At 39.7% G+C, this 14,022-nt stretch overlaps 1 protein-coding gene across 2 annotated transcripts in view; it reads right to left on the reverse strand.

The window, feature by feature from the left end:
* Positions 1-1,980: 1,980 nt before the first annotated feature.
* The window catches only part of ano2b (anoctamin 2b), a 115,663-nt gene continuing 103,621 nt past the window's right edge, over positions 1,981-14,022 (reverse strand). For both annotated transcript variants that reach the window (XM_041780781.1, XM_041780780.1), the window contains 2 exons: positions 8,276-8,381; positions 1,981-4,154 (listed from right to left, as the gene is read on the reverse strand). In XM_041780781.1, coding sequence (XP_041636715.1) covers positions 3,780-4,154; positions 8,276-8,381 — 481 coding nt within the window. In that variant the 3' untranslated portion in view covers positions 1,981-3,779. The remainder of the gene's footprint in view (positions 4,155-8,275; positions 8,382-14,022) is intronic.

Below are 14,022 nucleotides of genomic sequence, written 5' to 3' on the forward strand. Positions count from 1 at the left end.
CAAACCCAGACAGCCCATCTGACTGCCAAAAACAGAGAGGCAAGATCTGTCACTCCACAGATCATGTTTCCACTGCTCCACAGTCCTGTGTTGGTGTGCTTTATCCCACCACATCTGAAGCTTGCATGCAGCAGCTCAGCCATGGAAACCCATTACATTAAGCTGCTGACGCACAGTTTTTATCCTTACATTAATGTCTGTGGGAGTTCACAGCTCTCAGCTCTTAGCAGTTGTTGACCACCTGCTTTGTGGCTGAGTTGCTGTTGTTCCTAAACTCTTCCGGTTTCTTATCACTTGCAATTCATTGTTGGTTATCCTGCGGGGATGAAATTTCCTGAACCATCTTATTGCAAAGGCAGCATCCATCACTGTACCACACTGACAGTCACTAAGCTCTTCAGAATGATCTATTTTGTAATAGAAATGTTTTTAAATGAGACTGCATGACAAGGTTTTATACACCTGTGGCAACAGATCTGATTGAAATGCCTGAATTCAATAATTAACAGGTGTGGCCAAATACTTTTGACCATCCATCCATCCCTCCATGGTAAGTGGTGTTGATAATGGATCAGTTTTTTCAGTTATAACTATGGTATTTGACACGTGTGAAGCCAAATCAGCGGGCCAAATCAATGACAAAATCATTTGTCTTGCATTAGAAACAGATTGTCCAGATTTTCAAAATATGATCTGTGAACTGCTCATCTCTGAAGAAGAGGGCTGCCAAAGGTGACGTGACATCATTAACTTCTTTTACGAGATACAGCTTCTCTGTTTGGGCAGCAGAAACCCAGATTTATTACCTGCAGGAATGTCAGAGTACAGACCGATATTTCATACTGAAGGAATGCTGATGAAGTATGTGTTCCCTTCATGTTAATAACAGTGAAATAATTTCTATTCACTCCCATTCACAGTTTGTAGAAGTGTTGGCTTCCTTGTTGAATTCAGAAAAAAAAAAGTCAACATGGCTCACAGGATAAATGCTTCACAGATCTTCTATTTCTAAAACAATAGCTTGGACTGGAACCTATGAGTGGCGCCTAACAGAGTGCTCCATTGGCAGTAACATCATTTCAGTAAAGTGTGAAAATGATCAAAGTTATTCCTGAATTCTAGAGAGGGTATGCACATGACGTCACAGTAGGCAGTTACAGCTGCTGAGAGGCAGGAAGCACATACTGGTGATAGGAATCAGTAAACGGCCTTAAGTCAGCTCCTACAAGACCGACATGCTCCCACAACAAGCAAGGTCGACTTTACTAATCTCACAGGTAATCTTTAAATTATAGAGGAAAGCTTAGCTGTGCTCGTTACCAACTGTGAACTTTAGTGTAGGTGGTAAAGCAAGTAAAGAGAGAGACTAGAGGTCTGTGTGCGTGAAAGCAAAAAAGTTCAATCATTTTCAGGACTGGCGAGCAGAAATAGCAGGTGGAGGCTGGGGCTCTCAGAAAGGACCAGGATCTAGTGCATGAGAATAATCCTCAACAGTATCAGTTCTTAGAAAATGAGGAGTCAATCTTAGCTAAGTAAGCACTTTCTCACAAGAAAATCTAAAGAAGAAACTGGAGCACGCAGGCCACCCAGTGACAACACACTGGGAGTCCAAATACTAGTTCTCTGCACATGATTAAAATGCATTTAAGTGACTCGTGTGCTCCTGTTTCTTCTGTGGTCTTGCTTATGAGAAAGTATCCATTAAAAAGTCCTTTATCCTTTATATTCTTTATACTGACGCTATAGCAGCATCCACGCTAATGTTTCCCGCCATACTTGCACCAGCCTCTTCTCACTGCCTGCTTACGTCACGACTGCCGTGCCCGAAAAATACTGCCCCTCGATCCTGATTGGTCTGGTCACTTTCTAACTGGGCCCAAACAGTTCAGATGGGAGCTTTGAAAGATGGATTTGCCAGTAAGAACCACAGAAATGGGTGAATCCATCTGCTTTGCAAGGTTAGGCGAGCCCTCTGTTCCCTAGATTCTCCTCACATGAGATGTAGGTATCATGCGCATGAGACACAGTGCTCACACAGGCAATCTGATAGCCCTAACTATGCAAACATAATAAAAATCAAGCTGTGTTCCTGACATGTGCCGTCTGAAATGGGCTTTTGAATTGAAAGGTTTTGTGACAAAAAGAGAGTAAGGATATGAGTTGGCTCACTCTGTACCATCTGTGCAACAGAAAACAGCGCCATGTACATGTGCAGCATGGAAAAAGCACAATGATGCAACCAGCAAATCAATGACAAATTAAGCATTTTGCAGTAGTTCAGGCAGGCGCTCCCATAATTGAGATCAGCGTATCTCACCCAAGCCCTCATCAGCAGATGGCCAGCTGATTTGCTCTGAGCATGCTATTGGCTGAAGCGCTTTCATGCCACTCTTCCTGCAAGCTTTTTGCAACTCTCCTCCCCCCAGGTCCTCCTTTATTCTGCTTCTGACTTAATGAAATTCTGTTGTCATTGCTGCCCATTCTGCTCTGGGTTTGCTGCTTCTTCCTCACCTCAGGCTTTCCTTATCGGCATAGGGAGATCAGGGACGTGTGGTGTTCCTGCTTTATGCTTTCCACGTGGGCTCATAGGAGATAAAACATAAATAACAGAATAAGTGCTAATGTATAACTGTTAATAAAGAAATACTAATAGCACCGAATTATGTGTATTTCTTGACATAGTTGTCCTTACTGAATTAAATCCACTGGTGACTTATTTTGTCAGCAACTTTTGTCAGCAGCATCAACAAGTTGTTTGACCCTTGGTTCTGATAGAGGGCAGAGTTTGCAATAGCAGAGCAAAAAAGGAGACCAGATATCTTGCAGCTTTAAGGCGGGATGTTTGTCAGGTGATTGGATGATGATGCATGTCAAATGAGAAATCAGCATGGCTTAAAATATCAGCCTGAACTAGCTTGCAGGCATCGCTCCATAAATGTCAGTAAACCTGATTTTGGCCAAAAGTCAATAACCAAGCACCACTGTGTCTTTACTCAATAGCAGAGACCTTAACTGCGTCCAAATGTCCCTCATTTGAGCAAATTTTACTTTGTTTTTCTTTGTTTTCCCTCCATGTTTCAGAATGTGCTTACACTCACGCCGACTGGTCCGGTTTAAAAGTGGCGTCAGTGCATACCCTCTGTTGAGAAACTCAGCAGAAACCCTGTCAATGGTGTAAAGAAAAACTGATTAGCTCTTCTAGGAGGCTCCTGTGTGCAATCCGTAGAGTTCACATATTCAAAATACAGAAAATGTGGAACATCGTAGCTGCTACAAATTTTGTTAAAAACAATAAAATACATAAAGAGCAAAAGCACAGAAAGAAGAAATATTCATAAGTTCATAAAGCCCTATTTATGAGCCACAATATCCATCACACTGTTAGAGTTTATGTAGTGTCCATCTCTCGGTCTGTCCATCTGCTAATAGTCTTTTCTTCATCTTCAGTCCCTCTCTGGTTCTTGTAATGTTTGACGGATCAGCCTAATGCTGTAGTTATTGCTTGTCTACGCTATGAAGCAAGTGTGCCTCACTAAACAGTTGATTTTTACCAAAAAGTAAAAATTATAACACTTTATCGGATGAACAGTCGATGCAAGAAGGAACAACACAACCGTTTTCACATTCAACCACACCGCGACGTCAAAATAAAAATGATGCCATTATTTAATCTCAGCACTACTGCGTCACACACACCAGAAAACAAATGACACAGTCAAAGACATTCATGGACTTGATCCTCGAGCGTCTCCACTCTGGAGGCGTCTCTGTGTTCCTCGTCACACTGCTGTGTGTCTCGAATTCTCATTTTCACTCCTGGGCGATGGGGGAATCTTCCGGGTGAACTGGCTGAAGCTGGCGGCCCTGCACCTCGCTCTCGGTACTCCTCCGTCGCCAGCCTGCGTCGCACCCGGAGGTAGAGTGCTGTACCGGCCTGGGAGGGGGCCGCTCTGGCCTGGGGGGATTACATGGCTGCCTTGGTGTTTGGAGGCGTCCTTGGAGAAGAGGCTCTGGATGAGCTGGAATTTTTCCTTCTCTTCACGTAAGAAGACGTCCACCAGGAGCTTCTTCTCCCGTTTCAGCTGCTCCACGATGGTTTTGGGGACGTCAGGGATCACCCAGGCCACCAAGAGGCTGAGGAACATGACCAGATTCTAGAAGAGGGGGCAGAAAAGGGGAGATTTAATTGCTTTTGATCTTTTTTCCAACAAATTACATTATTACATGTGAAACAGAATCTTTTTGTACACACAACAGTATACTTTCAGTTACTTCAAACTGCAAAAACTCATATGAAAGTATGTACATTTGTCTTATCTCTAGTGAAAGTATCACATCATGTATAACACTTCTTCTTTTTCTTACTATTATTAATTTGAGCATGATTCAACTGACAGTCAAACTTAAAATATTTTTAACAGCAAAAAAAAATGTAATTGCTTTAAATCTGCAAATTTTACTTACTGAGTGTCTTAAAATGAGATGTCTATATCTAAATTAGCTAGTTAAAACGTATTTTAGGTAATTTTTTACACTTTCTTGCCCTACTGGTATACAGAAAGTACAGAAAGTATTATGACTACCTTCACTTTTTTCAATTTGTAATTCTCAAACGGAAGAAGTTTGGCCTGTTTGACTTTCAGGTTCTGCTGCAGAACAGGTTTTCATTGAGGATATCTCTGCTCCATTTAGCCTCCCCTGACCAGTTACCCAACCCCTGCTGCTGAAAAGCACCCCCACAGCATGATGCTGCCACCACCATGCTTCACTGTTGGGATGGTATTGGTAGTGATGAGCGGTGCCTGGTTTCCACCAGATATAACATTTAGAATTGAATACAAACAGTTTAATCTTGGTTTTATCAGACCAGAGGATCTTATTTCTCAAGACTGAGTCTTCCACTGGAGAATTAAAGAGGTCACTGTGCTCTTGGGATCCTTCAGTGCAGCTGAATTTTTTGTAGCCTTCCAGAGATCTGTGCCTTGCATCAGAAGAATCTGTTTGATGTTATTTTTGGAGAACATCAAACAGATTCTTCTGATATTAACTGATGCTAATATATGGGGAAGATTAGATGAAATAATTTCTGAACTGAGTGTGCTGGCAACAACAAATACAGCAGATATCAAGGGGGAGGCATAGAAAATGTCACATTTGCTCCATGTAAATCCTAAATAATGTGTTTTATAACCATGGAGATGTGCACAAAAAAAAAGCAAAACAAGGAAGCAAGTTAACTCATTCCTTGACTCATCTGTATAAAAGTCTGTTTGCAATCAACCATACTGGGCACACAGCTGGTGTCTCCTGTATGTAGAAAGCCTACAGGTGATGCAGCTGTCATCACAGATACACCAAAGTGACACTGGAGGCAGACACTCAATTACACAAGGCAGAATATAAATGGGTGCATCTCTCCTGTGGTGCCCAGTTCTAAGAATGTGTGAGGGGAAATAAATTCTATAATGGTTAGATTGTCTTAGGGTTGCCATGAATGTTGGAGTAGTTGATATTATGTTAAGTTTGATACACCATGTCTACTGTGAATGTGGTTTCATCACCCACCAGGTGATTCACCCAGGTAGTAAGAGACATCTGTGAGACACATCATGCCATAGAGTGGGATCATTTGTCCAGTCTTTTGTAAAGTTCAGTCCACAATCTGGGCCTTTTTCATTAAGTTTATTAATGTGTCGCTGACAGTAATGACTCAATGTGGGATATTAAAGCTTGTTAGCATTAGCATGACAGTTTAAAATCGTCACATTTACGGCATTTTAGACTGGAGACGAGATTCCTTTCTCTCACTGGATCCCCCACAGCTATGATGCAATGCAGTCAATATGTAGATATGTCTTGCTGTCTGAAATCCTCTGATCTAGAAACTTAGATAGATCTCCTGAAATATGTTCAATACTATAGAACAATTTGTCAGTGCTGATGTACTTTTGATCCACAGGTGTTAGTGAGGCATGATGGCATGAAAATCTGCCAACAAGTATAGTAAAAGAAAACTTTGAGAACCATGATGAAAGATCAAACCGCATTTATGCACATACATTAACTGCATCTGTCAACAGAAATCAACTAAAAATAGATAGACACACATGAAACCCATCATTTATCGCTCAGAGAGTTCAGCAGACACTGCTGTGACTAATATACTTAAAGTCTGTGCACCTGTAAGAATGGTGGCTCACATTTAATTACTTCTCATTCATTATCCAGGCTTACTCCACACTTTTAAAAATCAAATTTAAGACTCTCAAAGAACTTTTGAAGACCTGAATTAAGAAAAATAAAGAACACTTTATGCAGCAACGGTCAAAAAGTAAAGGTATGTGAGATTTCTAAGTACACTGGAGCAGGGCTATAGTTTCTGATTTACTGTACAGTTTTGGATGTCAAATGGTTTAGAGAAAAGAACATTTTTGGCCATAAATGCCCAAATTTTATGATTTCTGGCACCTTTCATGTATCTGTTGAATCGATATGCCTAGTAGTGATAATCATCATGACATATTTTTGCAGGTCTGCTGAGCTGATTCTAAACAAGTTTACCATTAAAACACAGAAGGATTTTTTTTTGTCAAGGAGGACCTGTCAAAAAAAAGGGTGGGCTGCACAAATGTTTAAGTGGGAGACTTGGTAGCCCAGATGTTAGAGAACTGGACTTGTAGTGTTTACAACAGGATTCCACCATAATTTGATTTGATTTGATTTGATAATACTTTATTGTCAGAAGCAAGATCTGAAATTTGTTCTGCATTAAAACAGCAGCTCCAAGTACTATAATATAAAAGAGGGATCTGGGGGTCCTGCCTGAGAACATTTTGAGCCTCCAACATTGAATTCCCTGAAATCTGGAGAATATTTATTCAACAATATGTGGAAAAAATTCAGTAAGAAATACAAAATTGTTCAGGACAGTTTGGCTGCAAATCGTACATCTCTGATGGCTACTCTCCTCTGAGACACCATCTCTCTCTCAGAACAGATGTGCTGCAATTTGCAGGTACAGTAAGTCCAGTTGAGATTTTTCCTTAAGATTCAGATTTACTGATAAACAAAGTCTGGCAGTTACATTTACGAAATAACCACATGGCAAACATTACAGACTAAGAAACATGTCATTAATAAAACAGAGAAAAAGATCAGAGGTCTTAACTTATGTAGAGACCAGTTTTAGAAGTACTTACACAAAAGGTGGCTCACTTTTGCTTCGTCAGCTTTAGCTAAAGCTAACATAGCTATTCTAGCTACGTAGTAAATGTTACTGCATAAGCCAATGTAGCTAAGTTAGCTTTAGCAATGTGAGCTAGTTAACAGGAAAAAAAAAGGAATAAAGAACATGTACTTCACTTAAAATATAGTTAGGTAAAAGCAAAAGTAGTGATTTTTAAAACTGCTCAAAAAGTACAAGTACACAACAAAGCTACTCAATTACAGTTATTTCAGTAAATGTAATTAGTTACTTTCCACCCCTATTAAACAGTTAGCTTACAAGGCTAATGTAGCAAGGTGAGCTACACTGGTTGTCAGAATATTTACATGGGGAACAAGCTTTTTTTCTGTAAGCAGACTGTTTACTTGGCTTTATTGAACAGTTTGTCATCAGGTTTTGCAGGTGAGGTGTTTAACTTTTTACTTTTGGTAGCCAAACCCTTACCTTAGCCCTGAACAAAAGTTTAAAGAAATAGGATGAATGGTCAGAGATTTATGGTTTGCAGCGAGAACCTCCTCAAGTTATTGATTAAGAATAAAAAAGAACAGTGAGTAGTTTCAAATCAGCAACAAAACTATGCTTAAATAACACACAGACAGAAGACTTTATTGAAGCTCACTGTGCTGTCATGTTGCTGCCTACATTTCTTCTGTGGATTTCTTGGACAGACTTTAACAGTGATGAGTCCTGTCTTTGTGTCTGAATTTATTTCTTCCTTTCTTCTTAAACTGTTTTGCTAATATTGCATATACATATTCATATACACAGGTTATATATAGGCAGCACTGCTCTAAATGCTGTTAATTGTTGAGTGGAAAAACACTTTACAAAAAAAAGATCTGAATCATAACATTCACTAGACAAAAATTGGATAAAGACATGTCTCAGTCAAAGTGTCTTCTATAATTTACAAACTCTCACTTGTAAAAGTAAGATTTTTGAGTGCTTAAATTTCTAATGCCCAACATACGACCTTTGAAGACTTTTCCACAATCCGCTAGAACCCTGATAATGAAATTTTGTCTGTCTCTATTTTTAAAGAGCTCATACCTGGAATAATATAACGAAAGCCAGCCGTGCAGCCAGGACACACCAGTACTGTTTGGAGAAGGTGTAGGCATCTGGGGACCAGGGAGGCTCCCTGTAGTCTTTATACCTAGAAACAAACAAAAAGTGTGAAGACACATGTAGTGACTCAAATTTCCTTGCTTTTATTTGTTAATGCCTGATGAAAAACATCTTTACAAGCTTTATTTAAATCAGGGTGGTAGTTAGCATGAGTAGTAGCATGGTTAAGCAGTAAAAACAAAATTACAATCAAGTGATAATCCCAGTAAAGCCTGCCCAGTCTGAGAGAATCCTCCAGGTCTTTTTCATCGTGTGAAATCTAAACTGATCCATCTTTACCTGGCTGAGACGTGGCCTCAGTAAAAACACACAACTCTCTTCACCCGGTCTGGGATCCGACTCAAAGTGCCATAAACTTTACTAGGATTCCTTTCCTTTGTTTTTATTGTAGTAAACACTCTTTATTGTCCTGGCAAAACAAACAGCAGAAAACTGGAACCATATGTTGGACTAGCAGAAGACAGCTTAAAACAAGGACGAGGAATCAAAGAGAAAGAGGAAAAGAAGATCTCCCCAGAGTTAGATTTTAGATAAAACATAGAGGGGAAGTGGTGAGATACGAGTGATTAATGAAAGGAAATCGCTTAAAAGACGTGAAAACACAGAAGAAGAAGAAAGGCTTGTCAGATTAAACAGAGTGACATGTGTCAACATGCTCATGTGAATTCAATATCAAGAACATTCTGTTGGATTTTCTTTAAACTTTGCACAAATGTTAAAGTGACTATCCTAATTCAACAAAGGTCCAGCCAACTAGTGCTAGTAGTCTCACAATTAGGGACATGGGGATCACCTGAGAACATTGGGTGTTTCTCAAGTGGTTGTCTGATAAAGACACCTGTCTCTGGAAGGTACAGTCACTGTTTAGTCGGTATTCCTGGCTACCAGTACAGCATGAAGACAAAAGAACACTCAAAGCAACTCAGAGAAAATATTATTAAAAAGTATAAGTCAGGGGGTGGATACAAAAACATTCAAAGAAACTGAAAATCCCCTGGAGTTCAGTTAACTTCATCACATGCACACATGTTAATCTGCCTAGATCAGGCCATGACTGTGAGTGACGGTCTGCAGACAACAACTGTTGCCTGGGTTCTTCACCAGTCAAAGCTTTATGGGAGGATGGCAAAGAGAAAGCAACTGTTGAAGAAACTTAGATTAAGTCTGGATTAAAGTTCACCAAAAAATGTGGGAGACTCCATGGTCAAGTGGAAGAAAGTTCTTTGGTCTGATGAGACCAAAATGGTTCTTTTTGACCATCAGACAAAACACCAAAACACCACAAACACACCATCTCACTGTGAGACAAGCAAGACAATGACCAGAAGCACACAGCAAAAGCTATACAGAAATGGTTTCAAGAGTACCCAGCAGACCTTTAGAAAAAACAACCTCAACTCAATCAACATCAGAGCAGGACATCCTCAACATCTGATGAAAATGATGCAGCACATACCATTGACTGAACAGATTTTATTGAGTCTTTAGATGAAACAGATGTTTAGATGACACTTATTCCATGCTAAAGCTCTGCATGAAACACAGACACAGCGGGTGAAACCTGAAATCACATTAGGTCCACAGGTAATAGTATTCCTATGACAAAAGGACATTTAATGAAACCCAAGTGTGGCAACTTGACCTATGGCAACAGGGCAATTATGGCACCAGAACTACTGCTGCTGAACCTGTTGGCTGCAGAGCATCGATCAGAGAGATCAGAGAAAGAAGTAAAATTATGTCAGGCTACAGCTGGGCTGTTTGACATGCAGAGAGTCAGATTAAAAGCCAAGAAACACAACTTAACAGAGAAACCCGGAGCGAGGAGGACAAAACCCACAATCGTTAGCTGTTGTTTTCACTCTAGTCTACAAAGAGAATTTCAAGTGTGATCATTTAAAAAGAGAACAGAATGTTACATTAACCTGCATCTTCCGGACAACCATCTGGAGCAAGCATCAACAACCAAGCCAACTGATGGTGTGCATGTGTTCAGGAGTGCTTATTCTAATCCAAGAAGATGGAGAGGTTCACTGTTTTCTAAATAAAATCAGGAACTCGCACTCTTAACACTCGACTGAGGAGTTTACGTTTCATTACTATATGGATGCAAGTATCCAGCTGAGTTCACATTAGAGTTAGGTGATGAAGCTGAACCTAAACATGCTTGGAAACCAGCTGCACATAATCACAGCTATCAAAAGCAATAACAAAAATGTGCCATTTTCACACCAGTCTCCTGTTTACTCATTCTGTACTGTCAGCCTCACTTATTTTGTGCATGAATCATTGCAGAAAACACAGAAATATGCACATTTAATAAATGTAGGTCTTCTTTGATATGCATCCAGCATAATTAGATTACTTGTTTGCATGTGAATGAACTGAATAATTCAGGTAAAAAAATGAAGGACCCCTGGAAGCTCATGCAGTACTGTCTGATTGTTTAAAGGCCAAAACTAGCAAATCAAGGCAGACTTCACACAAACATCTATCTATTGGAGATACGTTGAACCTTCAGGGGATTTGGCAAGAAAAGTGAACTTGCATGCCATCAAAGTTAAAGCTCGCCTGTAGCATCCACTCAAACATAAAGCCTGGGTTGATAGCGAGGTAAAATCTTTTTTTTTTACCACAAACAATCTTAAAAGGTAATAGCATGCAGATTTTAAAAAACAACCATGGTTGTCAAATGAAGCCAAAAGAGGTGTGGGTATAGTTTTCATGTTCTTAACTTCAGCTACTGGCTGTTAGCAGTTGACCGTTAACTGTTAGCTTGTTTGAAAGTTCAGGACGACATGCAGCTGAGTTGGAACTGTCAAAAAGGGCTACGGGTGGAATTTCAAAAGAAAGATGTAGCTTAATAATGAAGGTGTAGATTGATGTTTTCAAGATGGATTTAACTGGATATTTGATCAACAAATCAATCTATCAATACACGTTGATTAATCTTTACACACTGATAAAGTGCATTTCGTTTTTGGTGAGTTCCTCCCTCAGTTTAGGGCAGCCCAGCGAGGAAAATAACAAGTTTGTATTGCCTGACTCAGAACAGAAAGCCTCTTGCACATTACTTATTTTAATTTGATGCTAAATAGTATGTTACAAAATGCTATACCATACTAATCCTTTTTATCATTTAGCTTACACATGCACCACAAGCTGAGGTGCCCCTTTTGGTTCTCAAAATAATACATTTAGTGGTAAATGATGGCAAAGTACTTTTACTAGAGGCATGTTGTAATAGAAAATAATTCCATGTTGCCACATTCAGTACCCATGACCAAGAATAAACGGTCATTAACAGTGTGTATGAAACTCATAGGGTTAGATCCACAACGCTTTGTTGTGCTGCACCAATAACAGCAAGTTTAGCTTAAGATTTGCACATGCATATAGCTCCTCTCTTGCACTATATCCACTATGCAAGTGCAAAGTTGCCCAGAAAGTCTGACATCAGAGTGCACTTAGCACCTGTTTGCCACAAGCCAAGTGGCACATCAATGGCATTGCAGAGTGAGACGAAAAAAAAAAATAAAGAAAAACACAATTTTTAGACTGAGAACTCTATGCTGATTTGCATGTCAGGAGCAATTTTGCACCAAATTTTCCCCCTTGGAGTTCCCCTTGCATGTGGATTAGATACTATCTTTTTGCCATTTGCACAGCTAAAAACATGCAAAAAGCTCTGCTATTATTTGGTGGATCTGTCCCCTAGAAACTTAAAGAACATACACCTTTTATTCTTGGTGTTACAAGCGATAGCTGCATGAAAAGGTTCTTATGACTAGTTCTTGGAAGATATTGTATAATTTTGATGATAAATCCAAGTTTCACCATGGCCAATTCAATCAAAATGTAATACAGTCTTCTGTAAACTTTAAACACAGTTTTAAAATTTGGTAAAAGGGATTTTTTTACTTTTATATTCCTACATTAAACCCAAAATGAAGAAGATTAGGGGCTTTTATAAATGGCATTAATGCAAATATTGTTGAAACTTTATCCCGCCACAGTTAAATCTATCTTCACACATTTGAGTGAATACATTTGAAACAGTGGGGAGCAGATAGTGGCCCACTTATCTGACCATCTCTGAGCTCAAAGGGAGGACAGGACAGTAAACAGCAGGGGGTGACTGTGGTTGACTTTGTGTTATGTAATTCTGGACTCAGTTTTCATGATGGCCATCTTAGAGGAGTCAGAGAGTTTGCCTGTGGAAAACAAAGTGTAACATATAGCATTCCTCTCAAGACAAGAGCTGGGAAACAGTTCATGTCATTGTTAGTCTGAGGGAAGGCAAAAATGCATCCTCCAAAACCGCTGAATATTCAGAGAAGAAAGAACAGATTGAGATTTATAGACAAAGATGAGCATTATTTAGAGCTTTAGCTATAAATAGAGCCATCATGCAGACGGCTATACTTCAAATATGCATTTAATCAGAATAGACATCAAACTAAATAGAAAGAGGACACATTTATCACTAATCTAGAGCAGAGTTCTGAGCCAAAAACAGAGGAAGAGGCGATTAAGCCATGACATCTTGATGGGTCGTTGAAAGGATAAAAATATGGCAAACTGAAATGAACATTATAAAAAAAATTAGCTGACTTCTTTTGTTTTTACTGCATGGATAAAATTAAAGGGTATTTTTGAGTTTGGGTGGTGATGGTAGTGGCATTAGCCTCCAGTGATTTTAGGTAGCGTTGCCCCTGCATAAGACACAAAGATGGGTACAGTTGCTCCACATAATTTAGATGTTTTAGGTGAAAAACAAAACAAAGCTGGCTCAACAGTAAGCTATAAAGACAATATTTAAGGAGTGTTATTTGTCAACCAGAAAGCCTCTGTGTTTGGAAATATTTTGCAATGCGAGCTTCGGCCACTGGCTGCATGCTCTACCCCTCAGAGTATCTGGTCAGAGTTTGGGTCTGTGGCTTGAGAAAAAAAAAAAAGAAAGCAGAAAGTAACTACTCAAAGATATATTTGGTTTAGATATTATTTGAACTCTGTTGTACAGGATCTTTGCAGATCTTGCAGTGGACAGGTCCCAGTGGAGGGCAAGGTGTGATTTCTGTATACAAAAAATGCTTAAACTAGAATGGCCGTCTGAGGCGGCAGACCCACGCCTAAGCAGCGCCACCGAGGAACTCACGCTCCCATTGATTACTATGGTGTTCAAAATTTCAAAGTCCAAGAAAATCCGAACGGGTGCGCGGATCATCACCAAAATCTAATTGGTTCTTCCCTGTCACTATCCCAATATTCCCTGAAAGTTTGGTGAAGATCCAACTTTCCGTTCTCGAGTTATCTTGTACACATACAAACAAAGAAACAAACAAACAAACAAAGATACAGAACCCTTTACATAACCCCCTGCTGATTTCATCGCTGTGGGTAAAAATGTTTTGGGGCACAGTTGGCCTAGTGGTTTGGTTGGGACCAGTGGATGCAGGCAGGCCAGGTTCAAGTCAAGCCTGGAGCTCTTTCATCACACGTCTTTCCCCTCTCTCTCTCTCTCTCTCAGCCCTGTTTTCGTCTCTGTCCACTGTCCAATCCATCCAAAACCCCCCAAACTAACTTTTAACAAAGGGAAATGTTTTGCTGGTTAAAACTACGCAAAGCATTTCAACATGGCAGATAATCCAAGCTAGTATTTGGCATTC

This window comes from Cheilinus undulatus, linkage group 23, assembly GCF_018320785.1.
Source record: "Cheilinus undulatus linkage group 23, ASM1832078v1, whole genome shotgun sequence".
Lineage (NCBI taxonomy): Eukaryota > Metazoa > Chordata > Actinopteri > Labriformes > Labridae > Cheilinus > Cheilinus undulatus.